Genomic DNA, 17752 nt, shown 5'->3' with positions numbered 1-17752 from the left:
AATGTTCCTCAGAAAAAAAAAAATCCAAGCTGATCCATGAATAACTTAACTGTCTACCAAAATAAAATTAAACACTTGAAAAAGAACAAAACCAGACCACAATAACGTGACATTCACAATGTAAAAAAAAATTCATCATGAAAAAGAATTTAAAGACTAATGGCCAAAATTTTTCCAATTTGATAAAAAGTATAAACTCAAAGTGCCAGGAAACTAAACAAACCATAAGCAATATAAACTCAAATAAAATAAGTAAGGCATATGATAATAAACTTGCTGAAAACTATTGATGAAGAAAATAAAAGGAGCCAGAGAAAAAATACAAATTTCTACACAAGAATACAAAAACAAGAATGAGTGCAGACAGATTTCATGTTTGAAACAATGCAAGTCAGAAGGTAAGGAAATAACATCTATAAGTGCTAAGGGTCGGGGGTGGTGGGAGCCTATCACAATAGAATTCTAAATCAATGAAAAACATCTTTAAAAATTAAGGTGATTCCAGGTGCAGCTCTATTCCAGGCAAAGCTGAAATAGACACTTCTACCTATCCTCCCACTAAGTACAACTAAAAACCCTAGAAATTATATATAAAATAAACATAAGCAAACAGACTGGCTTGGGACCTTGGGACCTAAGTAATGACACAGTAGAGAATGTCCTAGATTTTCTTTTTGCCTCATACTTAATGACGAAAGACTGAAAACAGTTGCTCTAATATCATGAGAAAGGCAAACATCTATTCTCATCACTTATATTCAAAATGACAGTAAACGTCCCAGCCAGTGTAAAATGGCAAGAAAAAGAAAAAAATCTGAAAGTGTGAGCCCTGGAATTTTGTTCTTTTTCAAGATTATTTTGGCTATTTGGGATCCCTTGAGATTCCTTATGAATTTTAGGATGGATATTTCTATTTCTGCAAAAAACGTCAATGGGATTTTGATAGGGAACTGCACTGCATCTCTGGATCACTTTGGGTAGTACTGATACTTAACAATATTAAGTCATCCAATCTGTGAACACAGGCTGTCTTTCCATTTAAGTCTTCTTTAATTTTGTTTAACAATCTTTTGTAGTTTTCAATGTACAAGTCTTTTGCTTTCCTAAGTTTATTCTTAAGTACTTCATTATTTTTGATGTTATTGTAAATGGAATTGTTTTCTTAACTCCCTTTTTGGAAAACTGTTCGTGTACAGAAATGCAACTGATTTTTGTATGTTGATTTTGTACCCACAAATTTGCTGAATTCCTTTAACAGCTTTTTGTATGGAATCTTTAGGGTTTTCTACATATAAGATCATAGCATCTGCGAACAGAGCTAACTTTACTTTTTCCTTTACAATTTGGACGCTATTTACCTCTTTTTCTTGCTTAATTGCTCTGGTTAGGAATTTCAATACTATGTTGAACTGAAGTGGCAAAAGTGGTGGTCCCTTCCTTATTCCTGATATTAGGGGAAAAGCTCTCAGACTTTCATCACTAAAGTAGTTAGCTTTGTGTTTTTTATATATATACAGCCTTTATTATGTTGAGGTAGTTTCTTTCTATTTCTAGATTGTTGAGGGTCTTTTTGGTTGCTTTTTTTTTTTTTTTTGAGGAAGATTAGCCCTGAGCTAACTGCTGCCAATCTTCCCCTTTTCGCTGAGGAAGACTGGCCCTGAGCTGACATCCATGCCCATCTTCGTCTACTTTATATGCGGGATGCCTACCACAGCATGGTGTGCCAAGCGGTGTCATGTCTGCACCCAGGATCCGAACCAGCGACCCCCAGGCTGCTGAGAAGCAGAACGTGCAAACTTAACTGCTGTGCCACCGGGATGGCCCCTAGATTTCTGAGTTTTTATCATGAACATGTGTTAGATTTTGTCCAATTCTTTTTCTGCATTTATAGATAGGATCATGTGGTTTTTCTTCTGTAGTCTGTTGATGTGACTAACTGATTTCTGAATGTTGAATAAGTCTTGCATAACTAGGATAAATCTTACTTGGTCATGGAATTAATCTATAATTTAAAAAAATTATTTATTTATTTAACCATTTATTATATATATGTTTTTACTGTTCTCCCTACCAGCCATATTCATTTCTACTTCTGTGCCTTATCTTATATTTCTTTCTCCCGCAATCAAACATGTTTTCTGGGGGCCAGCCCAGTGGTGCATTGGTTAAGTTTGCATGTTCCGCTTCGGGAGCCCGGGGTTCACTGGTTCGGATCCCGGGTGCGGATCTACGCACCACTTGTCAAGCCATGGTGTGGCAGGCATCCCACATATAAAGTAGAGGAAGATGGGCATGGATGTTAGCTCAGGCCAGTCTTCCTCAGCAAAAAGAGGAGGATAGGCGGCAGGTGTTAGCTCAGGGCTAATCTTCTTAAAAAAAAAACGTTTTCTGCTTTCCTGCTTATCCTCTACATGTATAAATTCTCTAAGTGCCATGTTTCTCCAAGTGCTGTTCATACACCATATACATGAGAATCACCTTGGGGGCTTATAAGAAATGCAAATGCCTACTCAGGGAATTTTAAAAATTCCAATTAAAGAGGTCTGGGATGGACACCTTCCTAATCTTGCTGATCCCTGATACCTCAAACTGGGTACTCTCTTCACAAGAACATCTTTCTCATCCTACTTGGGCTCTGACACCCTAGGCTGGTTGGTACTCTCTCCCCCTTCCCCAGGGCCCAACTCCTCACCCCATTAAGGCTCCAACATCTAGCTTGGGTGACCATGGTTTCCATACCCCAGGTGGACACCTACCTAATGGCTTTAAGATTGAATTTTTCAGGAAAGAAAAGAGGAAGACGTGAGGCATTTTAAAATATGGCTTTATGATATATTTATCTACACCAATACAATACTTTGTTTAGTTTCTGCTGGGTTATTTTTGCTTTATAAAAATAGTGTCAGGCAATATATCATTTTTAGGGACTTGTTTCTTTCACTTCATGTTATATTTCTAAGACTCATTCATTATTATTGTGTGTCAGCTGTAATTCATTAATTTTATTACCATATCATATTCAGTAGTGTGAAAAAATACAATATATTCATTCCTTTTCCTGTTAATCATGGATATTTCTAGTTTTTACATATTATAACCAATCTTGTTATTACCTTTCCAAAAAGTGTTTTCTGGTGTCCACTGGGTAAGAGTTTTTCCAAGCTATCTAAAAGGGCACGGCTAGATTACATAGGGTTGATTTGCAACGCTTTTTTGGTTATGTATTCTGGATACCAAAAACATATACATGATATGCATTATAAATTCTTCTCCCACTTTGTAGCAAGTCTTCGTGTTTGTCAGGATGATGTTTGGTAAACAGAAGTTCGTAGTTTTAATATAATCCAGAATATCAATCTTTACCTGTATGGTTATTGTATTTGATATCCTGTTGATGAGATCCTTTCTGACAACAAGGTGATAAAGTTTTTCTCTCTCCTATTAGTCTTTAAAAGTTTAAAGTTTTGCTTTTTACACTTAGGTATTTAATCAATTGGGAATTAATTTTTGTATGTGGGATAAGACAGAATCCAATTTCATTCCCATTCCTATGCAGTATCAACTTCTGGGGCACAATTTATTGACTATTATTTTTTTTCCCTATTGATATGCAGTGTCACCTTTGTTACACAGCAAGCTCTCATACAAGAATGGATCTGTTTCTCTTGGATTTACTCAGCCCATACTAGCTTAATGTACCATAGCTTGAAATGAAGCCTTAGGACAAATCCATTGCTTTATACGGTAATTCCATTCCTGGGTATTTACCCTAGAGAAATTAGTGCCCATATCCAATAGCAGACATTAGAGTGTATTAAGAGTAGCATTTTTGGATAACAGTACCAAACTGGAAATAACGTAGCAGTGAAATGGAAAGACTGTATTATATACAAACGATGGATTACCACACAATAATGAAAAGGAAGCAACTACAGCAACATGCAACAACACAGATGGTTTAACGTGTATGTTTTTTAAGATTTTATTTTTTCTTTTTTATCCCCAAAGCCTACCGGTACATAGTTGTGTATTTTTAATTGTGGGTCCTTCTAGTGGTGGCATGTGGGACATTGCCTCAGCATGGCTTGATGAGTGGTGCCATGTCCACGCCCAGGATCCGAACTGGTGAAACCCTAGGCCGCCGAAGCGGAGCATGCAAACTTAACCACTCAGCCATGGGGATGGCCCCCTAACATGTGTATGTTGAGCAAAAAAGGTTAAGACACAAGTGCGCTGGCATAGCAGTTCAGTTCATGCACTCCACTTTGGAGGACTGGGGTTCGCCGGTTCGGACCCTGGGCACAGACCTACGCACCACATATCAAGCCATGCTATGGCAGGTGTCCCACTATGAAATAGAGGAAGATGGGCACAAATGTGAGCTCAGGGCCACTCTTTCTCAGCAAAAGGAGGACTGGCAGCGGATGTCAGCTCAGGGCTAACCTTCCTCAAAAAAAAAAAAAAAAAAAAAGCAATACACAAAAGCATATGTCTTGTATAGTTTCACTTCAATAAAGTTCAGGAAGGCTGAACTAAACTGTATTGTCTAGGCTTGCATAGTTAAATGGTTAAAAGAAAAAAAAGGTAAAGATGTGGTTACTTCAAAAGTCAGGAGATTGATTATAGCTAGTGGTGAGGAAGCAGTTTATGATTGGGAAGGCATATGTGATGCTAGCAATGTTCTATACGTCCACTTGTTCTATATCTACATGGGTGTCAATTTTATCAAAATTTTTTAAACTGATTATTTATGTTTATATACTGTCTGTATGTGTATTCCCTTCCCCGCCACTCCCCTCACATTCTCTAAAGAGTTTTAATGAGGGTCGGCCTGGCGGCGCAGCAGTTAAGTTCGCACGTTCTGCTTCTCGGCGGCCCGGGGTTCACTGGTTTGGATCCCGGGTGCGGACATGGCACCACTTGGCAAATGCCATGCTGTGGTAGGCGTACCACGTATAAAGTAGAGGAAGATGGGCACGGATGTTAGCTCAGGGCTAGTCTTCCTCAGCAAAAAGAGGAGAATTGGCAGCAGGTGTTAGCTCAGGGCTAATCTTCCTCCAAAAAAAAAAAGAAAAAAGTTTTAATGCGACTGGAATGATCTTTTTCTTTACAGCGTGGTAGAACTCTCTTTTAAGCCATCTGGTGCTTTCTTTATGGCAAGATTTGAAATTATAGATTTAATTTACATAACAGAATCACTCTATTTCTTCTTGAGCAGGGTTTTTTCCTAGGAATTCATATATTTCAACGAAGTTTTCCAATTTGTTGGGCATAAAGTTCTTATAGTAGTCACTTTTAATCTCTCAAATACAGCTTATCTCCTTTTCAATTCTTAATGTTATTATTCTCTTTCTCTTTCTTTAGTGATCAACCTTAGCAAAAGTTTGTATATTTTATTAGTTTTCAAGGAACTAACTTTGGTCTTCAGTGATTCTCTCTTTTGTACCTTCACTTCCTTTTGTTAATGTATGTTTTATCTCCTTCCTTTACCATTTTGAAGCTTATTCTCTTGTTTTTCTAATTTCTTACTTGGACTCTTGGTTCATAAATTTTTGGCATTTAAAAAAATAATGTAAGGGGGCCGGCAGCATAGTGGTTAAATTCATGCACTCTGCTTCAGCAGCCTGAGGTTTGGAGGTTTGGATCCCAGGCACAGAGCTAGCACTGCTCACCAAGCCACACTGTAGCAACATCCCACATAAAAAATAGAGGAAGATTGGCACTGATGTTAGCTCAGGGCTGATCTTCCTCACACACACACACAAAATATACATATATAAAAGCACTAAAGGCTATGAATCTCCCTCTGGGTACCTCTTTGGATACATCCTACAAGTTTCAATATGTAGCACAGTATTTATTCAGTTGCGAATTTTTTTTTTTTTGAGGGAGATTAGCCCTGAGCTAAATGCTGCCAATCCTCCTCTTTTTGCTGAGGAAGACTGGTCCTGAGCTAACATCCGTGCCCACCTTCCTCTACTTTATATGTGGGACGTCTACCACGTGTGGCCCGCCAAGTGGTGCCACATCTGCACCCGGGATCCGAACTGGCAAACCCCGGGCCACCGAAGCCAAACTTGGCACTCTACTGCTGCACCACTGGGCTGACCCCAGTTCTGAATATTTTTAATATGACTTTATTTTTTACATGAGTTTTAAAAAGTTATCTTTTTTCCTTTTAGAACTAGGATTTGAATCCAGGTTTTTCTGAATATAGAACTCAGCTCAGAACCATCACACTATTCTTTTGCATTCTGGTTTGTAATTAATCAACAAATAGTGACCAAACTCTTTCACATGGTATGCAAGGCCCTGTGCATGATCTGGCCACCACAACCTTTTCTCTTGATTCATTTGACACCAAACTACTCTAATTCACTCTGTGTTTAAGCCACACAGGCTTTCTTTCACTTCCCTCAACCTGCCATGCCTTTTCATTCTCATCAGCCTATAATGTTTACAGTAGCCCTCCTCCTATAAATAACAGATGAAATCTGTTCTTCAGATTTTATCTTAGACATTACACTCACGGGGAAACTAAGTCAGTTACCACTCTGATATATTCTCATAATCCTAAAGAACTCCTCATAATAGCATTTAGACTGTAAGATCCACAAGGACACGGAATCTATATTTGCTTACCACTGTATCTATCCTAGGCACATGGACTAAATAATTTTGCAAGAAATACTTATTGAATAAATGAACAAACTCCTGCTACATAACAAGTATTACAGCAGATTCTAGTTAGAGAAAGGCAGAAATTTGTTGCTGTCTCTAGGAACTCACTGTGTGATGTCCTTTCTTGTACCATCTCTTGATGGTAGAAACTGTATCTTTCTCTTCACAATCTCTTCAAATTGCAGAATATAACTTTGTGGAAAATAAGTGTTTAATGCTGACTAAGATACTAGAATTTGCTGGAACAGAAAGGCTTATCTGAAATAAAGCCTCTACTCTGAAGCTTGCTTTTTCTGTGCGAGAGGAAGACTGGCCCTGAGCTAACATCTATTACCAATCTTCCTCTACTTTATGTGGGATGCTGCCACAGCATGGCTTGATGAGTGGTGCTAGGTCCCCACCCAGGATCTGAACCTGAGAATCCTGGGCAGCCAAAGCAGAGTGCATGAAGTTCACGACCACACCACCAGGCCACCCTCTGAAGCATATTTTTAAGGTCACCCTTCCTAAAGCGAATGGTCAAGATGTCACAAACTGTCACTTTCTTACTACACTGAAGGCAGAACTCATTCTCTTTTTAGGTATTTTAAAGCCTTAGTAATTAAGACAGAATAAAACTGATACCAAAACAGACTGATGAGAATAAAAATATTAAAAAAGACCCTAATACCCAAAGATACATAAGAATTTAGTATATGATAAAGGTATCATTTCAAATAAGTAAGGAAAGGATAAATTAATAAATAATGGTAAGACTACCATTTAAAAATTGAAAAACATTAAATATCTCTTTTTAAAATTTTTTCTCATCCCAAAAGTTAAAAAAAAAAAAAAAAAACCTTTACTAAAATGCAGTGAGACTATAAATTACAGAAACTACATAAAAACAGCCATGCTTACAAATCTGCAACCTTGATAAATGACTGGCCATAAATATATCACTAACTCACACCTTATAGAAAAGTAAATTTCAACTGATTTAAAGACCTATAAGTAAAAAGTTACATAATCCATCAAAGAATAATTCAATAAATTATGATATATTCTTAGCACGGACTAAGATAATTGTGTGTGTACTAATGGGAAAATCTCCAAGATACACGAAAAGAAAAAGTTAAGTTACAAAATTAAACATAGTATGTTACCACTTACATAAAATAGCTTTGCATATGCACATACTTGTAAATGCATAAGAAAATGTAACAAAGGATAAAGAATATACTGTTAACAGTCTTATCCATGAAAAGAAGAAAAAAATTTGAGAGGAAATGAGATCTTGTGAAGAGACTTTTTACCTTTTGAATCAGTAAACTGTTAGTTTCACTGATTGATTTACAAGCACGTATTACTCAAGAAAATTTTTAAATTCCATATATTCTGTAGAAAAACCTATTTTTCTTTTGTAAAGATTTTATTTTTCTGTCTTCTCCCCGAAGCCCCCGGGTACATAGTTGCCTATTTTTAGTTGTGGGTCCTTCTAGTTGTGGCACGTGGGATGCCGCCTCAGCATGGCTTGGTGAGTGGTGCCATGTCCACACCCAGGATTCAATCTGGCAAAACCCTGGGCCACCGAAGCAGAGCGCTCGAACTTAACCACTCAGCCACAGGGCCAGCCCCAAAACCTATTTTTTTAATAGATACAAAAAAAAACTCTCTACATAGGATTCACCAAAGGCAGGCAATAGAGAAAAAGACTGATACATTTTAAATGTTCTGTTGATGTATGGCAAGAAAATATAAAGAAAATCAAATACCAAACAACAAACATGAAGGGTTAATATTCTAACTATATATAATGAGCACTTAAAAAATAACAGGAAAAATAGATAAGAAACATAAACAAATACTAATCTCCAATATGCAAATAAGTGTAAATTAAAAAAGTAGGAAGTAACACTTAGGAAGTATATTTCACCTATGTCAGATTGATAAAGATTAAAGAAAAAGAAAACTTTCTGGGCCTGCCCTTGTGGCCTTGTGGTTAAGTTTGCCATGCTCCACTACAGCAGCCCAGGTTCAGTTCCTAGGTGTGGACCTACACTGTTCTGTTAGCAGCCATGCTGTGCTAGCAGCCCACATACTGAAAAATAGAGGAAGATTGGTAAGGATGTTAGCTCAGGGTGAATCTTCCTCAGGAAAAAAAAAATAAAAGAAAAGAAAAAGACAATTTCCAAAGAAGATAAGGGTGGGGTAAATTGTATACAACTATTACTGTGATTACTGTCATTAATAAAAGTATACGTAAACAGGTGTGTCTTTTAAGAGGAAAATTTTACAATATATATCAATTTGACAATATATGTCAAAAGGCTTAAAAGATATCTAGCAGTTTTAATGTGTATTTCTCTAGCTATGAACAAAGGTTGCAATATGAATGAGACTGAGTATGCTATATTTAGTAAAGAAAAAGCCATTTGCAAATGGTGGATACTGTATCGATTCATTTAAAAATATGAGATCTATCTTCAAGGAAAGAATCTGGTTAGATACATAACAAAAGGATTAAATGCTCTTTTTTTTGTGGTGATTCTTGGCTTTCTGCTCCACATTTCTTGGGGAAAAAGTAAACACAGTAAAAGGAAATTACAGAGAAAATAAATCTAACATGCAAGAAGACTTAAAAATGTGGGATGAAAAGTTTAGTGCACAAAGAAGATATTGTGATAGTAAAAATAATTCCACTCACATAGCTATACACTGAATAAAATATATAATCTCTCTGGGCCTTGATTACCTCATCTGTAAAGTGAGGGGCTTGGACTGGACTGTTACATCCCTTTTGCTTCTTAATTACTTATAATTTTGGACAGCTATAAATAAGAACAATTTTAAATTGAACCAAATAGAACAGGCCTTATATAATGAAAGGCTGTAAGATTAAATGAATAATTTAGCTGCATATATGGTACTTTTGTACAAAAGCTAGTTTCCTCTACTCAGATAAAATACAAAACAAGGAATTACCTTTCAGTATTCTCTTGTTCTTCTTCTGGGAATGGCTTCTGCTTTTTCTTGTTCTGTTCTTCCAACAGCCAACTTTTCCTCTTTAGTCCCTTCTTAAGTTCTGGATTCAGGTTTACACTCTGAACAACAGCCTCAATGACATCTGTAACTGTATCAGGACCGAAGTGCAGTGCTGCTGCTTCTTCACCTTCATTCAGTTCTGGGCTGACAAACTGGGCAGCCTGGAATGCTTGCATTGATACCACAGCCTGGAGGGGACATTTCCGAGGTCGACCTGGTCTGCGTTTCACAAAGTTATTCCCTGTCCTGGCCTGTCTTTGAAGTTTTTTGGCTTTTAAAATCTTATTGACATGGTCCAGGTTTTTCTTGGTGGCCAAGATTTTGTCATAATTGCACATTTTCCGAGCTTGGCGCTGCATAGCTTCCACTACACTTCTCTTGATATGATGGGGAGAACAGTTGCTTGGCAACTTTTCAGAAAGGAGTGACATGCTATTACTGCAAGAGTCACTGGGGACGGCAGGCACTAGAAGGCTATCTGGTTTTCCCAGGATTCGCTCCTTGCTGTGGCCATGGCCTGGACTGGAGGAAGGTGGCACAGAGGCAGATGCAATCACAGCATCAATATTTTTCTCCAGGGGCTCTTGGTCCTCATGTTGTACAATCCGCTGCAGCAGACTATCCACAGTGTCATCCCCAGAAGCAACCAATCTTGGACTTCGAGAAGGAACTCCGTTCACTAAATAAAACCATAAATCACACATAAGATAAAAATTGAACACAGCTAGTAATTTAAATAACTTTTTACACAGAATAAAAGACAAGGAATACTTCTCTATTTTTTACAGTAAGATCAAACATCATATCATATATGCATTTGTCTTTTACAGGCAAGTTGATAGTTTACTTTCCTGAATAAGGTACATTACAGTAACCACAATAAATTCAAAATTGGCCCGTGTGTCCCTAATAATATACAGATTAAAAAGCAACAATTCTTACTCTCTGAGATGAGAAGCAGAAAGAATTACAGTTTATTTCTTCAAAAATGAAGGTCCAGTTAAGTTAAGGGACCTGACAGTTAAGTGTTGGATAAAGAGCTAAACTTTAAATATAGATGATATGTCTAGGTCAGTGCTTTTTTTCTGACAATGTTTTAAGTGCAAAGGAATACAAGTGAAACCCTCTTCTTGGGAAAAACTTTAAAATTAGAATAGAAAACATCTGTATAAACTAGTTCGGACTGAATATACGCTGGCGGGAAGATTAGAAAATAAGTGGTCTTAGATAAGCCTTGTTATCTTAGTGGCCCAATGATCTGGTGATCTTTGTTTCTTCAGATACCACTCAGCAACTTTTTATGACTAGATGTGAGAAGTGCTCAACTTCCTTTGGCAAGCTATGTTAGTTTTACAATATTATAAAAATTAGATCATAATACATCACTTCCCAAGATGCCTAGTTTACTACCAACAATCATAGGTCATACTTTTCCAAAGTTAATCAATGGACTTCTTATCTATATGACATTAAAATGTGATAGTATTTTATTTATTTATTTATTTGGAGGAAGATTAGCCCTGAGCTAACACCTGCCGCCAATCCTCCTTTTGCTGAAGACTGGCCCTGAGCTAACATTCATGCCCATCTTCCTCTACTTTATATGTGGGATGCCTACCACAGCATGGTTTGCCAAGCGGTGCCATGTCCACACCTGGAATTCAAACCGGCGAACCCCCCAGGCCGCCGAAGGGGAACGTGTGAACTTAACCACTGCACCACCAGGCCGGCCCCTGTGATAGTATTTTAGATACTCCTTTATAGGCCCCAGGCATTCTAGATTCCAATCTCATCAGATTACACTGAAATTTTCCTCAAATTACTAATAACTTGATTCAAATATATCCAATGGTCTTACTTAAAATTCAATATTTTTAGAATTTCAAACTTTCAGCTATAATTTATATCACTCCTCTTTAAAATCCTGCCTCCACTGTTTCTACAATAGTACTCTTTGATTATCTTCCAATTACTTGCAACTCTACTAAATTCAACTGTAGAGATCCTTATTCCCCCATACTTACTTACTTTCCCACTGGGAACATGTTTATTTTCATAGTGTCAATTATCATTAGAATATATATCAATTATCAAAATGAAAACTGATCCCTTCCTCTTCCCCAACCTTTAAATGCCAGTTTCTCAATCTCTCTAGTACAAGACCTTTTCTTGTTTCAACTCTACACTCTCTCTTTGACAATTCACTCAACTACTATCTGTATTCTGATGACTGCCGAATCTCTATTTCCTGAATAGAATTTTCTTCTAACTCTCTACTTTTCCATGTTTCATAGATTTTTCAAACTCATATTCACAACTAATTATCTCTTCCTTCAAACTTGCTCCTCCTCCATATTACCTGTCTCAGTGAATGATACTATAAAGCCAACTATCCAACACTATATATACTGAGCACCAATCATGTGGCAAGAATTTTATTATCCAAGCTGAGGCCAAATGATCAATTATTTCTCCTTTATCCTCACCACGAACCATAACACGTTGCTTTATGTTAGTTTGCTCTCTTGAACCTATCTACTTTTCCTCATTCTACTACAGCAATTCAAGACTAAGCTAACCTTATCTCCCTGACCTAAAGCGATAAATAGCCTAACTCTTACAGTGCTATTAAAACACTACACAAATCTTTTGATGCTTCTCCTATCAAACGGTGGTACCTAATTCCCCTTCCATTGAATACTAGCTGCCCTTAGTGAGTTGCTTCTAGTAAAGACAGTACAATGGAAATAAGAATGTGCTGATTTCCAAAGTTAGACTAGAAAACGCAAGCACAGCTTCCACCTAGGTCTCTCTCAGGACACTTGCCCTTGGAACCTAGCTTCCACATTGTAAGGAAGTCGATGGAATATACTGAGAAGCTGCCCAACAGATCCTACTAAGGTCATAGCCAACAGCCAGCATCAACCACCAGATACGTGAATGAGGAAGCCTTTAAGATGATGCCAGTCCTGCCACCATCTGGTTATAATCACAAAAAAGACCTTGAGAAACTGCCTAGATGAAGAGATTCATCAAGAACTTTGAGATAAGTGATTATTATTGTTTGATATCAGTAAGTTTAGGGTGGTCTGTTATTCAGCAATAGGTAAGTAGAACATTGTTCTTGCTACTTCCACTCTTGCTTCCCTGCAACCCATTCTTCACAGAGTAGCCTAAGTGATCTTTAAAAAAAAACCCATAAATTTTATAAGGTTTCTGCTTCTGCTTAAGATTCTTAAGCTTAGAGCTACATTAAAACAGCTTTGAATTATCACCTTTTCCTTCAGCCTCATGTCTTATTAGCACTCTATCTTGAACCCTCAATTCCAGTAATAATGAACTTCAATGCCTCAAACTTAACATGTTCCTTGTTGACTCAAGGCCTTTGAATATGTTATCTCTGCCCGAACAATGTTTGCTCACAAATTTTTCTGCTTAATTACTGTTCACTCTTTAGTTTACAGCAAGGATATCACTTCCTTAAGGAACATTTCGCTGACTAGGCCCCCCACACCCTATTAAGAATTATCGTAATACTTTCTCCTTTCCTACTACTAATCACACATCTAATTAGTGGCTTAATGTATGTAATTCTTAAAAAGGTACAGTTCATAAAGGCTGTGATGATATTCATCAAATTCACTTTGTGTCTTCAGTGACCAGAATACAATTAGTTAATACGTAGTTGAATAATGAATCTTGGGCTCAAAATCTTGGAAATTATTTTTGTCTCCTCTTTCCCTTCCTCAACAGCCCAGAGCTACCAAATGTTTTTTAATTCATGAGTATATATTTAAAACAGAATCCTAAAACGGGTACCTTGTTTGAAGCCTCATTCCTGAGCCACTCACTTAGGGCTACCTCACACTTGATTTTCTGAATTGTTCCCATCTTCCTAAATTCTAGTCTGCCAATTTTTCTTTTTAGGTAGTCTGCTCTATGACATGATTTTGTTTGTCTGTTTGTTTGTTTCCAGAGATTGATTTTATCCTGCAGTACAGAAATCATTTGGAGTCATTTTGAAACAGACATTGAAGTAGAGGCTCTCTCTAATCAATACTGCATTACAGCTTGGTCTCCTGAAGAAGCCACACCTGGGATACAAAAGAACATCATGTCTAGGACACAATGCTGGGCACTATCTTTTAGATGTAATAACTTATTTTGCAAATTAACTTTTTTGAAATAAAATATTGCATAAAATTAAATGCACTTTTATGTATGTATTTTTATGAGTTTTGACAAACTTACCATGTAACCAACATCATAACAAAGATATAAAATATTTCCCATCCTAAAAAGTTCCCTTATGCCCCTTCCAAGACAATCGGCCTGCCAACCACAGCCCCACGGAAGAAACCATGCATTTGCTTTCTCTCACTATAGATTAACATTGCTTTTCTAAAAATTCCTATAAATAGTAAAACAGAGTACTATTCTATTGTTGTCTGGCTTCTTTCACACAGCACATTTTTTTGATTAATTCTTCTTGTTATATTCCCTTTTACTGTTCCTATTTCCATATTCCATTTTACCGCTGAATTGTATGAATATACCACAATTTGTTCACACATTACATTCATCTGGACATTTGAGTTGTTTTCAGTTTCCGGCCATAAAGAATAAAGCTCCTATGAATATTTGCGTATGTGAGGTTTTGTTTGGACATATGTTTTCATATCTCTTGGGTCAATACCTAAGACTGGAATTACGAGATCGAACTAAGTATATGTTTAATTGACAAACTCTTGCAAAGTGACTACTATTTTAAGAGTACCACCAGTAATGATTGAGAGTTCAAGATGCTATGTATCATCACCAAGACTTGGTATAATCATTCTTTTCTTTTTTTTTTAAAGACTGGCACCTGACCTAACAACTGTTACCAATCTTCTTTTTTTTTTGCTTTTTCTCCCCAAATCCCCCCAGTACATAGTTGTATATTTTAGTTGTGGGTCCTTCTAGTTGTGGCATTATACTCAGTCACTTTAGTTTTAATCATTCTAATGGATATGGAATGACATCACATCATGGATTTAATTTGCATTTCCCTGATATTAAGAATATTTTAATATGCTTAGTGGCAATTCATTTGCATTCTTTTGAGAAGATTCTAGTCAAATCTTTTTTTTTGTTCTGAGGAAGATTAGCCCTGAGCTAACTGCTGCCAATCCTCTTCTTTCTGCTGAGGAAGACTGGCCCTGAGCTAACATCCGAGCCCAACTTCCTCTACTTTATATGTGGGATGCCTACTACAGCATGGCTTGCCAAGAGGTGCCATGTCCGCTCCTGGAATCGGAACCGGTGAACCCCAGGCCACCGAAGCAGAATGTGCAAACTTAACTGCTGAGCCACTGGGCCGGCCCCCAGCCCCTTGATGATTTTTACTGGGTACTTTCACTCTGTGGTTTGCTTTTTCACTTTCTGCTCTTTTTTAAAAAAATTTTTATTGAGATATAATTGACATATAACATTATATTAGTTTTAGGTGTGTAAAATAATGATTCCATATTTGTATATACTGCAAAAAGATCACCATGGTAAGTCTAATAAACATCCATCACAAGACAGTTACAAATTTCTTTCCACGTGCTTTTTCATTTTCTTAATAACGTCTTTTGAAGACCAAAAGTTTTAAAATTTGAGGAAGTCCAATTTATCTTTTTGTTGCTTTTATGGTCCGTACTTTTCTTTTTCTTTTTTTTTTGAGGAAGATTAGCCCTGAGCTAACTACTGCCAGTCCTCCTCTTTTTGCTGAGGAAGCTTGGCCCTGAGCTAACATCCGTGCCCGTCTTCCTCTGCTTTATATGTGGGACGCCTACCACAGCATGGCGTGCAAAGCAGTGGCATGTCTGCACCCAGGATCCGAACCGGTGAACCCCCGGCCGCCGAGAAGCAGAATGTGAGAACCTATCTGCTGCGCCACTGGGCCGGCCCTGGTCCGTACTTTTTAACCTATTTAAGAAATCTTTGAATATCCCAAGGTGATGAAGATTTTCTCCTATGTATATTTCTAAAAGTTTATAGTTTCAGAAATTAGATATATGTTCTATTTCAAGGTAAATTCTGTATAGGCTATGAGATATCCAGTAGTTCCTACATCACTTGAAAAAGACTATCCCTGTCTCATTGAAATACATTCATATTTGCTGAAAATCAATTAAAATAAAAAATATATATGAAAGTGCCTATTTCTGAACTGTCAATTCTGTTCCAATGAACAATATATCTATCTTTTCACCAATAATACACTATCTTGATTACCATAGTTTATAGTTTGTCTTCATATCAGTCAGTGGAAGTCTTCTAATTTTGTTCACAAAAAGAAGAAAAATATTTTGACTTTTTAAGATTACATATTTTTGTATAAATTTTGGAATCGTTATTTTATATAAAAACACCAGCTGGAATTCTGATTAAGATCTATTAAATCTACGGATTGAATTTGGAGAGAACTGACATCGTAACAATATTTTTTGTTTTTAATTTTTTAATTTATTTTTTTAGCTGTGGGTCCTTCTAGTTGTGTCATGTGGGATGTCGCCTCAACATGGCATGATGAGCGGTGCCATGTCTGCGCCCAGGATCCAAACCAGCAAAACCCCGGGCCACCGAAGCGGAGCAGGCGAACTTAACCACTCGGCCATGGGGTCAGCCCCATCTTAACAACATTGACTCTTCCAAACAAACAATGAATCTAGAGGATCTCTCCACCTATTCATTCTTTAATTTTTCTCAATAATGTTTCACATTTTGCATCATATAGATCCTGCACATATTCTGCTAAATTTACCCCTAAGTATTTATGGCTTTTAATATAATTGTAAATGGTATTTTGATAATATTTCAAATACTAATTTCATTGTGAGTATAGAGAAATATGATCTCTTTACGTTTTGCTTATATCTTTTTCTTAAACTCATTTGTTAGGTTCAGTAGCTTTTTCTGACAGATTCCATAGGAATTTTCCTGTAGATCATACCATCTGTAAACGAAGACCTTTTTTTCACTTCTTCCTTTCCTATCTGTATGGTTTTTATTGCTCAGAATTGGGTTTTTAAAAAATCATGAACGGATGTGAGATTTTGTCAAATGTTTTCTCTTAATCTACTTATATAACTAGGATTTTCTCGTTTATTGTTAATTTCATAAAACACATTAACTGATTTTCTAATGTTAAACTAACCTTGTATTCCTGAAATAAACCCAAATGGTCATGGTATGTGATCCACTCAACACACCAGATTCAATCTGCTAATGTTTTGTGCCTTCTGCATTCATGCTCAGAAACAATACTGCTCTGTAGTTTTCTTATAATGTGTTGCTTGGTTTCAGGATCAGGGTAAGATGGGCTTCATAAAATGAGGTGGGAAATGCTCCTATTTTCTGGAAGACTTCGTGTGTAACTAGGATTATTTTTTTCTTAAATATCTTAGTGTAATACATGATTGAAGCTAGTTGGGCTTTGAGTTTTCATTGAAGAAAGGCTTTTAACTACAAGTTCAATTTTTTAAATAGACATAGAGCTATTTAGGTTACTTATTCTTTTTTTTTTTTTTTTTTTTTTATTAATGTTATGATAGATTACAACCTTGTGAGATTTCAGTTGTACATTTTTGTTAGTCATGTTGTGGGTACACCACTTCCCCCTCCGTACCCTCCCCCCACCCCCCCTTTTCCCTGGTAACCACCGATCAGATCTCCTTATCAATATGCTAATTTCCACCTATGAGTGGAGTCATATAGAGTTCGTCTTTCTCTGACTGACTTATTTCGCTTAACATCATGCCCTCGAGGTCCATCCACATTGTTGTGAATGGGCCAATTTCGTCTTTTTTTATGGCTGAGTAGTATTCCATTGTGTATATATACCACATCTTCTTTATCCAATCATCAGTTTCTGGGCATGTAGGCTGGTTCCACGTCTTGGCTATTGTAAATAATGCTGCGATGAACATAGGGGTGCAACGGACTCTTGAGATATCTGATATCAGGTTCTTAGGATAGATACCCAGTAATGGGATGGCTGGGTCATAGGGTATTTCTA

At 36.9% G+C, this 17752-nt stretch overlaps 1 protein-coding gene across 9 annotated transcripts in view; it reads right to left on the bottom strand.

Annotated features, from left to right (window-relative positions):
* Positions 1-17752, bottom strand: part of ASH1L (ASH1 like histone lysine methyltransferase) — a 209511-nt gene that overhangs the window by 100867 nt on the left and 90892 nt on the right. For all 9 annotated transcript variants that reach the window (XM_070268055.1, XM_070268056.1, XM_070268061.1 and 6 more), the window contains one exon: positions 9646-10384. In XM_070268055.1, coding sequence (XP_070124156.1) covers positions 9646-10384 — 739 coding nt within the window. The remainder of the gene's footprint in view (positions 1-9645; positions 10385-17752) is intronic.

The sequence above is a fragment of the Equus caballus genome, chromosome 5 (genome assembly GCF_041296265.1).
Source record: "Equus caballus isolate H_3958 breed thoroughbred chromosome 5, TB-T2T, whole genome shotgun sequence".
Lineage (NCBI taxonomy): Eukaryota > Metazoa > Chordata > Mammalia > Perissodactyla > Equidae > Equus > Equus caballus.
The sequence above is the reverse complement of the archived record's forward strand: the minus strand, read 5'-3'. Positions and strand labels throughout refer to the sequence as shown.